This window comes from Sphaerodactylus townsendi, linkage group LG06 (assembly GCF_021028975.2).
Source record: "Sphaerodactylus townsendi isolate TG3544 linkage group LG06, MPM_Stown_v2.3, whole genome shotgun sequence".
In the NCBI taxonomy this organism is placed as follows: domain Eukaryota; kingdom Metazoa; phylum Chordata; class Lepidosauria; order Squamata; family Sphaerodactylidae; genus Sphaerodactylus; species Sphaerodactylus townsendi.
Window position 1 is genome coordinate 95481177 of NC_059430.1, and position 13603 is coordinate 95494779.

Consider the following 13603-nt stretch of genomic DNA (forward strand, 5'->3'; position numbering starts at 1 on the left):
CCATTGGCACTACGCCACAGTTTGAATACCACCACCATGGGAACCTGTTACTAAACTTTTTGGATCCCACCACTGTCTGAGCCCCTTTCTGGAAAGTACAATAAACTAGCATATCTGGTGACTCCGCGTTCAATTATGTTGTGTGTTGATGCAGCACTGTTTGTTCTTCCAGATTTTGATAAGCTCAAAGCAGAGGCTGATGCCAAGAAGAGAGAATGGAAAAGGAAGCATGGTAAGATCATCTTCAGGCCAGCGGCTCTGCCCAGCCTGCATTAGCTGTGCTCACGGTCAGAGGGATCATCTGCCCATAAAGGATATTAAGCATCTAATGGAAGGATGGGGGAGGGGAAGCACAGGTGTGACAAAGAACAGTGGTTAAAATTGTGGCCAAGGTGGAAGGTGTGTGTGTGCAGGGGCGCTGGGTGTAAAATAGAAAAGGGGTTTTAAAGCTTGATGTGCTTGATAAAGGGTCCTAAAATTGTTTTAGGAAGACTGTGCAGAATTCTACGCGCACGTTGGTATTGGTATTATGCCACCTTGTAGGGAAGTGAACCATGAATCTCTTGCAGCTTCAGGGATGGTCTTCTGTTGATAGGATAACAAAGTACAAAGGAAACTACTTCAATATGTCAGGCAGACATCAGAAAAGTTGCATCTACTAAAATCCTCTCTTCTGCGCAGACATTAACCTTGTTTCCTTTGTATCCTTTCTGATGCATTCTCGTGCAGTAGCTGTGTTAGTCTATTGCAGCAAAATAAAACAGAAGCCCACTGGCGCCTTAAAGACTAACACTGCTTCTTCCAGGGTCGACTTTCTACACCTATCCACACACCCATAGCGGAACTGTTTCAGTTTTGCCCCACACTCTGGGCTTTTTTCAGGCAACAAAAGAGCTTGCCACTCTTTGATGTGCCTATGATGGACCATGCCGTGACTTATCTGACAAGTCAAGTCAAGTAAATTTATTTATATATGGCCATAGGCTTTTAAAAACATAGTCAACAAATATAACACTTTATAATATGGATATAAACATTATGAGGCTGATTCTGCACAGGCAACTCTAATGGGTTAAGTGAACCCATATTGCCTGTGCCACCGTTTGCACAGTGGGTGTGGGGGCCATCCTGGATTGCTGGGATCCCGGTGGCAGGAGGCAGCACGGTTCACACATGTTCCCTGAAAATCGTGCACCTGAGAATCCCCTTCACCTGAGAATCCCCCTCACCCGAGAAATCCCACTTACTCACTTACTGGCACAACGTGGCGGCCGCCTAGAGAAGCCACTCTAATAGCAGCTGCCTGGGGAATCCACTATAATGGTGGACGGAAGGAGGGGAATAGAACACTACCTGCTTGCCGTAGTTCACACGGGAAATCAGGAAGTGGCTAAAACTCAGCTTAAAGGAAAACAAGTTGCTAATTTAGGCCGATTCCCCACTCACCTTTTGTTGCGTGCTACTCGCTGCAAGTAGCACGGGGTCCAGCCGCACTCCCCACTACAGCAGCGGTGACAACGCAGCTGCTCCAATTCTGCCGCTCTCCTACCCACTCAGTGCGTGTCATTTCTGTTTTTGTTCGGAACAGCGCCTTTTGGAAAAACCCGCGCGGAGCACGGGGCAGTGGGGAAGCCCGGGGGTGACTCTGGGTTTCAATTTTCCTGCCGCTTAGTGACGTGGACCCTCCCATCCAATCAGGCCATGGCGGGGTGTGCGCGATGCGCACGCAGCAGATTATTAATTTTTTAACACGTAGTTTTGAGCACCAATGGGCATAGACACAGAGCCCTTTGGGGGTGGGCGGTTTATAAATTTGATAGATAGATAAATACATACATACATACATACATACATACATACATACATACATACATACATACATACATACATACATACATACACGTGGAGACATTGTTTTGTCCTTTTGAAAAAAAATTCCCGCCCCAGCACAATGCAGCAGCCAATCTGGACACCCCCTGAGTGGATCGTGGGGAGTCCTGCCTGGCTGCTGCGTGGCTGCCACGTTCATTGGACCAAGGGGCAGAAGCTGCAGTGGGGAACATGACCCCGCGCTCAAAAGGTCCTGGAACAAACTAAACCGGTGCGTATCGACCACCATCTTAGAAGTGGGGAAACTACCTCTGTGACTTTCATTTAACTCAGGTTCAGCCAAATATAACAGGTCAGAAGTGTTTGGGGGCAAGTTCTGTGGGAAAGCTTTTTTCACACCCCTGAATCTGTTATTTTTGTCTTGTGCGGAATCACCCTCAGATAACATTTACAATACCACAAAAAGCTTTAAAACAGTAAATATTAATCAGTCAAACCAACATATCAATCAATAAAATCAATTTTGGACAGCCACTCTCATAGAAACTACATTAGCCCTTATTTTCTTTGCTGCCGGGGCATACAATGACATTCTATATAAAATCATCAGAATCTGGTAGTAGGAATATTATTTTCTCAGTATCAGAATGAAAATTTAAACCAGATAACATTCCAGCAAGAATTTTAGCTCTGGGTTGCAATTAAAGTACACATATAGTGGGGTAAATCCTCCAGGGCTAGCATATTTCAAATATAAACCCCTGGTCCTTTGGTATTTGACTATAGTGCTGTTGGGATTGTTTTGAAATGCAAGGACATGAAAGCTGATCTGAAGTTATGATTTGACTGGCACTAAAGCCCATTTTAAAGTAAAATAAAATGGACTCAAGAATGGGGGGAGGGAGGGGGGAGGACCCCGCTCCTCTTCCCTCTTCCCTCCAGAAGAGCAGCCCATATTGTTTGGGGCGAGGAAGGCTCCTGGGTTGGGGGAAGGTGGCTGGGGACGGAATGGAATGTCGTGAGTCCTGCACACCCATTGGCTGGATGGTTTGTTGTCGGACATTCCATCCCTTAGGCAATTATGTATAAGGATATCCTAACTAAGCCATTGCTAGACAGAATAGACAAGACAAACCTTGATAGACCAGGAGTCTGACTCAGTAGAAAAGTTTTATGAGATGTGTGGCTATAATGTGCCGCCAGGTGGCACTGTTACCAGCAAAGTCATATACAGGTGACCAAGACCCAGTCTTTTTGCCCCTGAACAGGTCCGCATTTTATTGAACAACTGCATTGGAAGGTCACGCCAGAATGTGAAGTCCTGCTGACTTGCAAGGTAAAGAGTTTACTCTCAACACACTGGCTTGTTTATAAAAAATGACAAGAAAATGGAGACAAATAATACCAGCAGTTAATAAACCTTAAATATTTTGTAAAGCAAACATGCCTTGCCTTCCAAGTTATGCCAGCTCCCAACTGGGGCTAGGAATAGATGCTGCCCTATGTGAAAAATGAGCAGGGCAGTTGCTTTGTTTCCCTGTTGTCTGTCTTCTACTAAATTCCCCCCACCCTATCATTTGCTTTTCAAAGGCAGCGAACATGAAAAAGGACAGCACCTTCAAGTGGTTCATGGACAACAAAGCCCGCACAGATGGCCAGTATGAACCAAAGACAGGTGATGGGATCCTTCGGATTAAGAAGGTATTGGCTCTCAAACAGGATGATAATGCATGTCTGAAGCTTTTCTGACCTTGGGTTGGACCAAGGATCTCTCTCTAGCTCAGTGTGGTCTACCCTAAGGCTATAACCAAATGTAGATGAAAAAAGAAGTTGAAAAAAGGGAAAGAATGATTCAGATGAAGATTAACAGACTCATCTGTTTTCTTTTGATGCTCCCTTACTGGCCCTTCTTCTTGTTTATATGTTGATTTAATTGCTCTTTATATGTGTTAGGTTCTGCTACTCCGGCCATCAAACGAGACTCATGAAGGTTTCCAAGAGCTTTATTGGTACCATGTCAGACCGTAGGTCCAGATAGTCAAAACTGGGGTTTGGCTCACTAGCCCCAAGTATATATCTGTAGGTTACAGTTTGGATCAACCCATAATCCCCCACCCTCACATTCCCATAACATCAGAATGAGAAAGGACAGTGGGAAAGAAGCATTGTTTGGGGCAGACAGCTCACTCCCTCAGGAAGGCAGATAAGGAGGAGCAGTTAAGCACTACTGAACTAGTTACATGCATGGAGCAAGGAGAGGCCCCATGGCCTTGAGTGATGATAATAGTTGGACCATCTGCAGCAGAATGGTAGATGTGCAAACTGCCAGGCCTGACAATATGTGTGTATAATATGTATTTTAAAAGCTTATTTTAATGTATTGTCGAAGGCTTTCACGTCGAATTATGCTTATGCTGTGGTTTCAGACTAGCATTCTCCTGAGCGCTTTCAGATCAGGGTTGGTATCTTCAGAGGATCTGATGTTGGGAAAGCAAGCGGGAGTACAGGTTCCAGGGTGGGGGAAGTTCTGTTCGTGAGTAACAAAGGCGGCAACCAGGTCAATAGTTGAGGGCATCTGAATAGAAGTATGAGTAACAATGAAGACTATAGCATGGGCGTAACACTGGAGATGACCTTGCTATCTCCAGTGTTACGCCCATGCTATAGTCTTCATTGTTACTCATACTTCTATTCAGATGCCCTCAACTATTGACCCGGTTGCCTTCTTTGTTACTCACAGACAAGGTTTCTCCACCCACCCTGGACACTCCAACATATATATACTCCACTTGCTTTCCCAACATCAGATCCTCTGAAGATGCCAGCCACAGATGCAGGTGAAACGTCAGGAGAGAATGCTGCTAGAACACGGCCATACAGCCCGGAAACCACACAGCGCCCAACTTATTTTAATGGTTTGCATTGTTTGCCACCTTGGGATCCATGGGATGGAAAGGCAGCATTAAAATGTTCCTAATTGATTAAATTATTAATTAAGCAGGGGGAGACCAAAGGGAGGTCAATAAGCTTTCTAGACAGAAACTCAGTAACAAATTAGCATAAAGCGATATTATAACTTGCCTCTGGCTAGTTTTCTTATTCCTGACTGTTGTCATTTTTGTTGGTGAAATGTTGTTGGCTAGATTACCAAAGCAGACAAGGGAATATACAAAGCTGTGGTTTCTGATGATCGCGGACAAGATACCACCCAACTTGACCTTACAAAGGAAGGTAACTGGACCAATTGACTAGGGTTACAAAGTCCTTGTGGCTGCCAGATGTGTTGCTACCAGATGTTCATTTGGAGTTCCCAACTGCAAACTTAATTCCCAGCCATGGAAAGGCCCAGTTCAGATCAAGAGCACAGTATTTGGGAAGAAAGGACATAAGCCTTCCACCCATGCCATTTTTCTTAGCATGAAAAGGCCATGCAGTGCTGCCGTTGGGGTAATTTGTTTGAAGCCAACAGTACGACTGGGGCTTGTTGCTTGTGTTGAGCACCAGTTCCCTTGGCTGTATTTGAGTCAGTCACTCTTTCTTGGTATAACCTACCTTGCAGGATTGCAGTGAGAATCACAGCGGGAGGGCAGAACCATATTCCCTGAGGAAGGGCAGGATAAAAAGATACATGTTGATTAAGGCAGCAGTGTACCCTTACACAATGGCACCCAGGGCTTACCCCAGACACCACATCCCCCCCTGCACCCACCCCCTGCCAAATTCCCCCCATGCCCCCTCGACCAAACTCCCCCTGTGCCCTAGCCGATCCCACAAAAAACAACAAACCTTTCCTCTGTCGCTTCAAGTGGCTCCTGGCTGGCAACCCACTGAGAGTGGAGGAAGTTTGGCGAGGGGTGGCGGAGGAGTAGGGGGAAGTTCAGCTGGGGCTGGGCAGGAGGGAGAGTGAAAGGGGGAGAGGACCAAAAGGTGCCCCCTATGTGATTCAGGAGAATGGTGCCTGAGTCATCTGCACCCTCTTCCCTCCCAGAGGGTGCAGATACGCCACTGTCTCCAGGAATTACAGCTCATCTTCAGAATACAGAGATCAGTTCCCATGGAGCAAATGGATACTTTGGAGGGTGGACTCTGGCATTGTGCCCCACTGAGGTTCCTGTCTGCCCCAGACTCTTCTCCCAAATTTCTAGGAGTTTCCCAGTCTGGATCTGGTATACCTACCCCACCCCCTGGTAACACTAAATTATTGATAGATGTTTTTTCAATGAAAAAAATTTTTTTTTCAAGTTTACTAATTGACTATGTGATGTGGCTTTGGTTGTTTGCTGTCACTGTGTGCGTGATTGCTTATTACTCCTCAAGGATTTTTAAAAATTTTCTTTTGTAGCGTTTGATGACATCCTGAAGGAACTTGCCAGGATCAGTGGTAAGTCATTTTTATTTTCTTAGCCTGGTGACAATAATACTGTATAAAGATACAAGCAGATGCGATCTTCACTCTATAAAACAGAAAAAAGAGGAGGGATTACCTTTCTCAGATCCACTACTTTTCAACCCCTCTATTCAGTTCTTTCTGCATCCCCACTGAAAGTCCAGCCGACTATAGAAGGCATCAAGATCTACAGTGAAGTGAAGTACTACACTGATGCCATGAAAGCCACCTGGTATCACAAGTATGTTTTCCCCGTGTTTTTTTTAAGGTTCTTAATGTGTGTGAACTGTGAGTGGGTGCATAGCTGTAGGAATACAAACAGGCTTTCTTAAGAGTGCATTGAGATGTTAATAAATCCTCTGGTAAGCCTGCTATGGAAGCATACACAGGATCAGTTGTGCAATGGTAATGTATTACAATTGTGTGTTCAGTGATAAGCGTCTAGAAGGTGGAGACCGACTGAAAACAGGAACTACTATGGACCAGATATGGGTACACATCCTGGACCCCAAAGAGTCTGACAAAGGAAAATATACCCTTGAGTTGTTTGATGGACAAGAGCCACGTAAACTATCAACGGACCTCTCTGGGAAAGGTAAGCAATAGAGAGGAGTCTGTGACTTCTTATTCAAGTCGATTCTCTTCCCAGAACCAGCACAAAAGAGAACCTTCCTCTCTCTTGTGCTCAAAAAATGGCTGCCATGTCTCCTCAGTACAGTGTGTGAATAGGAACTGTGGGCATACCCCCCAGGGAGAGAAACAATTGTGGGATATTCCTACATGTTATTTTATTTAAATTGTATGTGCATTTTTAATTGCCCTTTTCCTGATACTGGACTGATAAGCCAAGTAACCCAACAGGGTCCACAAAAGGAATGCATAAGGTGGGGCCACATCAAAAGCGGTGAAATGGGAAACTGAAGTGTTCAGTGACCCATATGTTCTACAAGGAGGAAACTAATTCTGTGGAACGTTAGCCAAAGGAAGTTGAAATCTAGGGCACAGCCATTTTGAAATCATTTGTATTTTTGAACACATAGGCCCTTTCCGCATATGCAGAATAATGCACTTTCAATCCACTTTCAATGCACTTTGCAGCTGGATTTTATTGTGTGGAATAGCAAAATCCACTTGCAAACAATTGTGAAAGTGGATTGAAAGTGAATTATTCTGCATTTGCAGGCCATAGTTTTACTCTTCAGTCTTCTGTAGCATTGTTTTATAAAATTTCACTGCAGCAAATATATCCCTGCAAATATGCAAATATGATATCCCTGCGCCACAGCAAATATGGAGCAAATATGCAGCAAATATGATATCCCTGCGCCACATGAAGCGGGTGCTTAGACGACAAGAGCGAGAGTGGAGGAAATCTTGTGACGGAGCTGCGCGAGCATCTTATAGGACGTTTATGAAGGCCTATGAGATGGCGACGAAGGAGGCGAAGAGAGCTTTCTTCTCCTCCTCTCTCGCATCTGCTAGGTCTCGCCCGGCACAATTGTTTCGTATAATTCGGTCTTTAACCTCCTTATCGGAAGGTTCTATAAATCATCAATTGACTATTAGCTGTGAGGCATTCATGAGCTTTTTTGCAGATAAAGTCACATTTCTCCGCCAGGACCTTCCCGCCACGTTGACTACAATTAGCGAACTGGAGCTCCATTGCCATTTTCTGGCCCTTGTTTGGCCCAGTTTTCCCTGCTCTCTGAAACCGCTGCTGACAGGGCCTTGGCTGCTGTTAGACCTACTACCTGTCCTCTGGATCCGTGCCCCTCCTGGCTTATTAAAACTTCAGGGAGGAGCTACGACCCCACTTGTTGAAGATCATCAATGATTCTCTTGAGCAAGGAGTCTTTCCGGGTGGGTTGAAGGAGGCAGTGGTCTGCCCACTCCTAAAAAGACCATCGTTAGATCTAGGAGATCTGGCCAATTACCGCCCCGTTTCAAATCTTTCATTCCTGGGGAAGGTAAATGAGAGAGTGGTGTTGGAGCAGCTTCAGGGTTTCCTGGATGACACATCGGCCTTCGATCCCTTCCAGTCCGGCTTCCGTGCTGGGCATGGGACGGAGACTGTTCTCGTCGCTGTCACAGACACGCTCCGTATGCAGCTTGATTACTCCGTATGCAGTATTATTGCAGTATTATATATTATTTTATATGAATGAAGATCCTATTATAAGGGGTCCAAAAACAGACTGAGCCGGGTTTGGACCCCTTATAATAATTGTTGTGTTCATATTTTCAGTTGTTGTGTTCATATATTGACAGTAGAGAAAGTCATGGCTCATTCATTGCAAAATCTGTCTTCAATTTTGTTTCCTAGCTTTCGACGATGCGCTGGCTGAACATCAAAGGCTCAAGTGAGTTTTCTGCTCCCACAAGCTTTCCTTTTCAACACAATCAAATTTCCACGTGGCATTTGACTGGGGGTCTAAGCAGGGCTCATCAGAACTTGGGTGCTAAGAAGGGTCGACCTCAGTTAAGACTCTGATGGGAAACCACCAAGGAAGGCTAGGGTTATTATGAAGCAAATGGAAGTGGCATCTCCGTTCCTCTTGCCAGGAATGCCCCAAGGATGGGGTCACCCTGAGTCAGTTGCAACTCGATGGCACATTCTTCGTCTTCTTTACAGTGTCAGAAAACACTTCTCTTGTGGACTTTACCATCTGTTCTTTCTGAGCATGTTCTACTCGTCTGGGCACCCTCAGTAAGAACTGTGAATGGTTCTGCTGCCCTAATGTTCTTATTGGCAGAATTTGCATCTTGAGACAAGAAATGGCTATGCTAGAAAAGTGATTTCTGAGATTACGTTGGCCGACCTCTTGAGTGTTATATCGGGGCAGCAGACTTTTCATGGGGTGAAGACTGTTTGGAAGGAAGGAGGCGAAGGAAGCACATGTAGTCTGCAGAGCCAGCATGGGGGAATGATTCATATGTTAGAATAGGATCTGGCATATCTTTGTTCAAATCCTCATTCTGCTATGAAGCTCACTGAGTGACCTTGGGCCAGTCGCTCTCTCTAGAACACATGAATGCATGAAGCATCTTTATACTAAATCATATCGTGGTGCTTTGGGTCCCCACTGGGGATAAAGGCTGGATGTATAGACAAAGTGAATAAAGGTCTATTCTGCTTCATCAGACACACAGATTCTGGGAGATCAGCTCAGAATAGCTCAAGACATTGCAGGAATTACCTGCAGGTCCTTTTGAAAGAGCAGCTTATTTATTGATTATGTTATTTATTTATGATTGATCAATGTATGTTATTTATTTTCTTGCTGGGGCTCAGGGTGGATTACACAGAACAAATCAATACAATCAAGGTGGGACATCCAATTGACAGTGCAATAGGACTTGACTTAAGAAAGTAGAACTAGGTTTTTGTATGGGTTAAATAGGGTAACCCCATGGAAAAGGAGGACAGGGATTCAGAACTGTAGCTGTGGCAATGGCTTTTAGATTTGCATTTAGATTTGCATTGAAAACCTCGCTAAAGTTGTTGATGTTTCATTTTCAGGCAAGCAGCGGTTGTGGAAGAACGTGAGTATATGACTGTGCACATCTTTTGATCCTAGTCTCATTTTTATTGATCATCATATATGAAATAGGGATGGGTAAAAAAAAACTTTATGGATGAGGCACCCGCCACTAAGGTGCCAATTTTTGCAAATACCGGAGACCCCTTGGATTTGCAGGATTTTTTTTCAATTCGGAGGCCCTGAAAGGGGCTAAGGATGATTTTTTGTACCTGGGCAGGCATCACGACAAAAAGATGTATTAAAAATGGTGTCAATATGCTTCCAACAAGGGGTGAGGAGATGAGGAAACTGGAAGAAGAGGAAAGAGGAAGGGAAAGTAGTACCTAGTGAGGGAAGGGAATGAAGCAGAACAGGATTGGAAGGAGGGAGGAACAGAATGGATGCAACAGCATGGGTGAAGGCTGCCAAAGAATAGTTGGGGGGTGGGGGAGCAGAAGCCGGAGCAAGTGCAGGGCAGAAGCAGGTGCAAGATCAGAAGATCTTAGCGGGGGAGGGAAAGTGGATGCAGTGCAAGATGGCTGGCTGGTGGGCAATGGGATTTCCACTCCCCTTTGTGGGTGTCCCCCCCTTTCATATGTATATGTGAACTAAGATGAACTACTTATTTGGGAGCCAGAAGGCAGTATAAAGCCAGAAATAACAACACCTGCATTCTCTCTCCTTCCATCAGTCCGAGCCAAAGTTGTTCGGGGCCTTCCAGATGTGGCCACCATCATGGAGACTAAGGTAACATTCCTGTAACTGGTGGGATAATTCTTGAACAGATAATGGGATGGCACAGACTCATTCTGGGAGTGCTAAGCTGCATAGCAGAGGCCTTAACTACTTACAGTCCTGTGGATCAGAATATTTCCCCTCTCCCCTCCTATGCCCCGTTGCATCTTAGGAGAAACAAGACTTTAAATGTCTATTTCACATTTTACATTTATCCGCATGCATTTGAGAGATAGAATAACAATGAGATAAGTGGTAGGTAAGAGGAACTACATACATCGTACTTATTTTTATAATTCCACAGAGACAGCCCATATTTTATTGCAGTGATCTAAGCCTCCCCACCTCACCCATTCACACAGAATTCACCAGGAACAAGGTCTTAGTAAGATTTATGACATCATCCACCTGATCCACAGAACTGCCCGCCCCCTATGAGACAAATGCAGGACTTCCAATGCAGGGATCATGGGGGTGGTGTTTACAGAGGAGATCTGGTGGTCCTTAACCACTGGGGTGTGTCCAACAATTCCTAGTATGGACCCTTCTTTCAGCCCAAACCTTTGTGGGCCAAAGAAAAACCCAATCCTCACATAACTATAAGATATACCCCACTGGAGTATATCTTTACTTTTGCCATTTGGTAGACCTTGCCTTCATATGTGTGTATGGTCACATCTGAAATGGGGTAGAGAAGGTTAGGAGACCACAATTTAAAGCATCAAAGAGGTGAGTGAGCTAGAAGTAGGGCTGCCATCTCTGCGTTGAGAAATTCCTAGAGATTTTGGGGGTGGAGCCCGGCAAGGATGGGGCTTAGGGATGGGAGGGACTTTAGCAGGGTATAATGCCATAGAGACCAACATCCAAAGTAGCCATTTGCTCCAGGGAAACTGATCTCTGTCACCTGGAGACCAGAAGATCACCAGCTACCACCTGGAAGTTGGCAATCCTAACTAGAAGTCTCAGACTACCCTTTGTGGTTAGCCCTGCAATGTCTTCCAAAGCTCTAACCACACTCAAATATTAGCAGGGCAAAAGAATCAGGAAGAGGAACTGCTGAGGGAAAGCCCACTCCTACACCTTTACTTAGATATGATGGGGCAGTCATGCCTCCAAATCACCCAAATCCATCAATGTCACATTTGAGCCTGAAAAGGCATGAGGGGACCATGGGGATTGTAGTTTGAGGTGGGGTGGAGATGATACCCTTTCCAGATACCCTTTCCAGATTACAGTTCCCAGGATTCCTAAGGAAGCATGGCAGTGAAAGATAAAAACCAAGACAAGAATACAACCTAGACAAATATTTCCTTCTTTGTATTGGTTTTTCTCATTTCAAGTTTGAACATTTGCAACTAACACTAAGCATCTTTCTTTGTTTTGAAAACAGACACTCTGCTTGACATGCATCATATCTGGAGACCCCTACCCAGAAATCACTTGGTATAAGAACGAGAAGGTGATCACCTTCAAAGATCGGTACAAGATGGAAGTGAAAGGCACTGTTATCACAATCACCATAGAGAATGTCGGCAGTGAGGACACAGGGAAGTTCAGCATCTATGTCAAAAACAAGTGGGGCTCTGAAACAGGCCGGGTGACCGTCAGTGTGTACAAACAAGGGGAAGAGCCAGCAGAACTCAGAGATGAATCACCCTTGATTTGAGCCAGTACCAGGCCTTAGTTACACCCATCCAAATCCATCAGAGGGTTTAGAAGGGTATAACTCAGCTGGAGATTGTACAGTGGGCTCCAGAACCTTGTTTCAAATGCAGAAGATAACCCAACTGGTCCGTATAAAGTAATCATTTCTGATCAGAGCAATTCTCTCCTTTCCTTCCTCTCCCAAATTATCTCTCACAAGGTGGGAGAAGTTCTTTCAGAGCAGATTTCTGGATCCACCTGTTATTTCAGATGTTAAGCACAGGTGAGAAATAATTATTCAGCTCCATATTTAGTCTGTTGTCGAGTCAATTCGTAATGAACACACAGCACATGAACAATTTATATAGAAGATAAGGAGAAAACTGAGACTCGTCTATTTTTATATGGTGAAGTTACTCTGTGTGGGTGGGGGACCTGTCTGGGGAGTGGGCCTGGCTCTGAGCAATACCAAAATGGGGGGCAGATTGAGCGAGGGAGCCTGCTGCGTCCCACCCAGAGCACAAATGCTGCAGGGGCTGAGCAAACCCTTGCATTTCCATCAACCTTTAAATGTCTTGAGAACAACAGAGACAAACAAGATAAGTTGGCTCTACTGACACAGTTCATTGATTTAAATTTTTAAAAGCGGTTCTCAAAGGGGAAAAGACCAATTTAAAATAATTGATTCAAGTGTCCACTTTTGAAATACATTTTCTGAGCACGTAGCTGTAGGAAGTAGGTTGCTGTAACTATAAAGGCATATTGGTTAGAACTGAATAGAAACTGTATGCGACCTTGGAGCATCATCCCCAAACACCTGTTCACACACAGTGGTAGGATTCAAATAATTTAACAACTGGTTCCGAAAGGACTCAGTGGTGGGATTACAACCAGTTCTCTGAACTAGACAAAAAAATTAGCTTCCGGTTCCACTGAATAGGTGCAAATGGGGAGGGGGTCTGCAACCTCTGGCTCTCCAGATGTTCATGGACTACAATTTCCATCAGCCCCTGCCAGTATGGCCAATTGATGGGAATTGTAGTCCATGAACATCTGGAGAGCCACAGGTTGCAGACAGGCTGAATCCCATCACTGTTCACACAGGCCGAGAGCCACTTCTTTTGGTTTTCTCTCTGTGTACCTGCCAGTTATGCAAGGTCACCAGTATAGTGTCCACAGGTCCTACGGTGCCTGCCATTGTGCTTTCTAGTGACCAATTATTTCTTATCCAAAGTTAAGAGCCAGTCCTGGGCTTTCCTCCACCTCACTGCAGCAGGGGGTGCTTCAGAAAAACCTTTGCATGCAAAAGGCCCCAGGCTGAATCCCTGACATCTCCAGTGAAAAGGATCAAGTAGAATATAATGTGAAAGGCCGCTGCCTGGTACTCTGGAGAAGTGCTGCCAGTCTGTGTTGACAATACTGAATTTGATGGACCAAGAGCCCGATTCAGTAGAGGGGGGGAGGAAGGGAGGGAGGGAGGGAGCGC

The 13603-nt window shown here is 45.0% G+C and overlaps 1 protein-coding gene across 1 annotated transcript in view; it reads left to right on the plus strand.

The window, feature by feature from the left end:
• MYOM3 (myomesin 3) overlaps positions 1-13071 on the plus strand; it is a 61512-nt gene extending 48441 nt beyond the window's left edge. Inside the window, exons 27-37 of the mRNA XM_048502430.1 lie at positions 173-232; positions 3099-3166; positions 3421-3531; positions 4974-5061; positions 6173-6211; positions 6353-6458; positions 6649-6812; positions 8541-8577; positions 9738-9760; positions 10430-10485; positions 11864-13071. Coding sequence (XP_048358387.1) covers positions 173-232; positions 3099-3166; positions 3421-3531; positions 4974-5061; positions 6173-6211; positions 6353-6458; positions 6649-6812; positions 8541-8577; positions 9738-9760; positions 10430-10485; positions 11864-12139 — 1028 coding nt within the window. The 3' untranslated portion in view covers positions 12140-13071. The remainder of the gene's footprint in view (positions 1-172; positions 233-3098; positions 3167-3420; positions 3532-4973; positions 5062-6172; positions 6212-6352; positions 6459-6648; positions 6813-8540; positions 8578-9737; positions 9761-10429; positions 10486-11863) is intronic.
• The last annotated feature ends 532 nt before the right edge of the window (positions 13072-13603 follow it).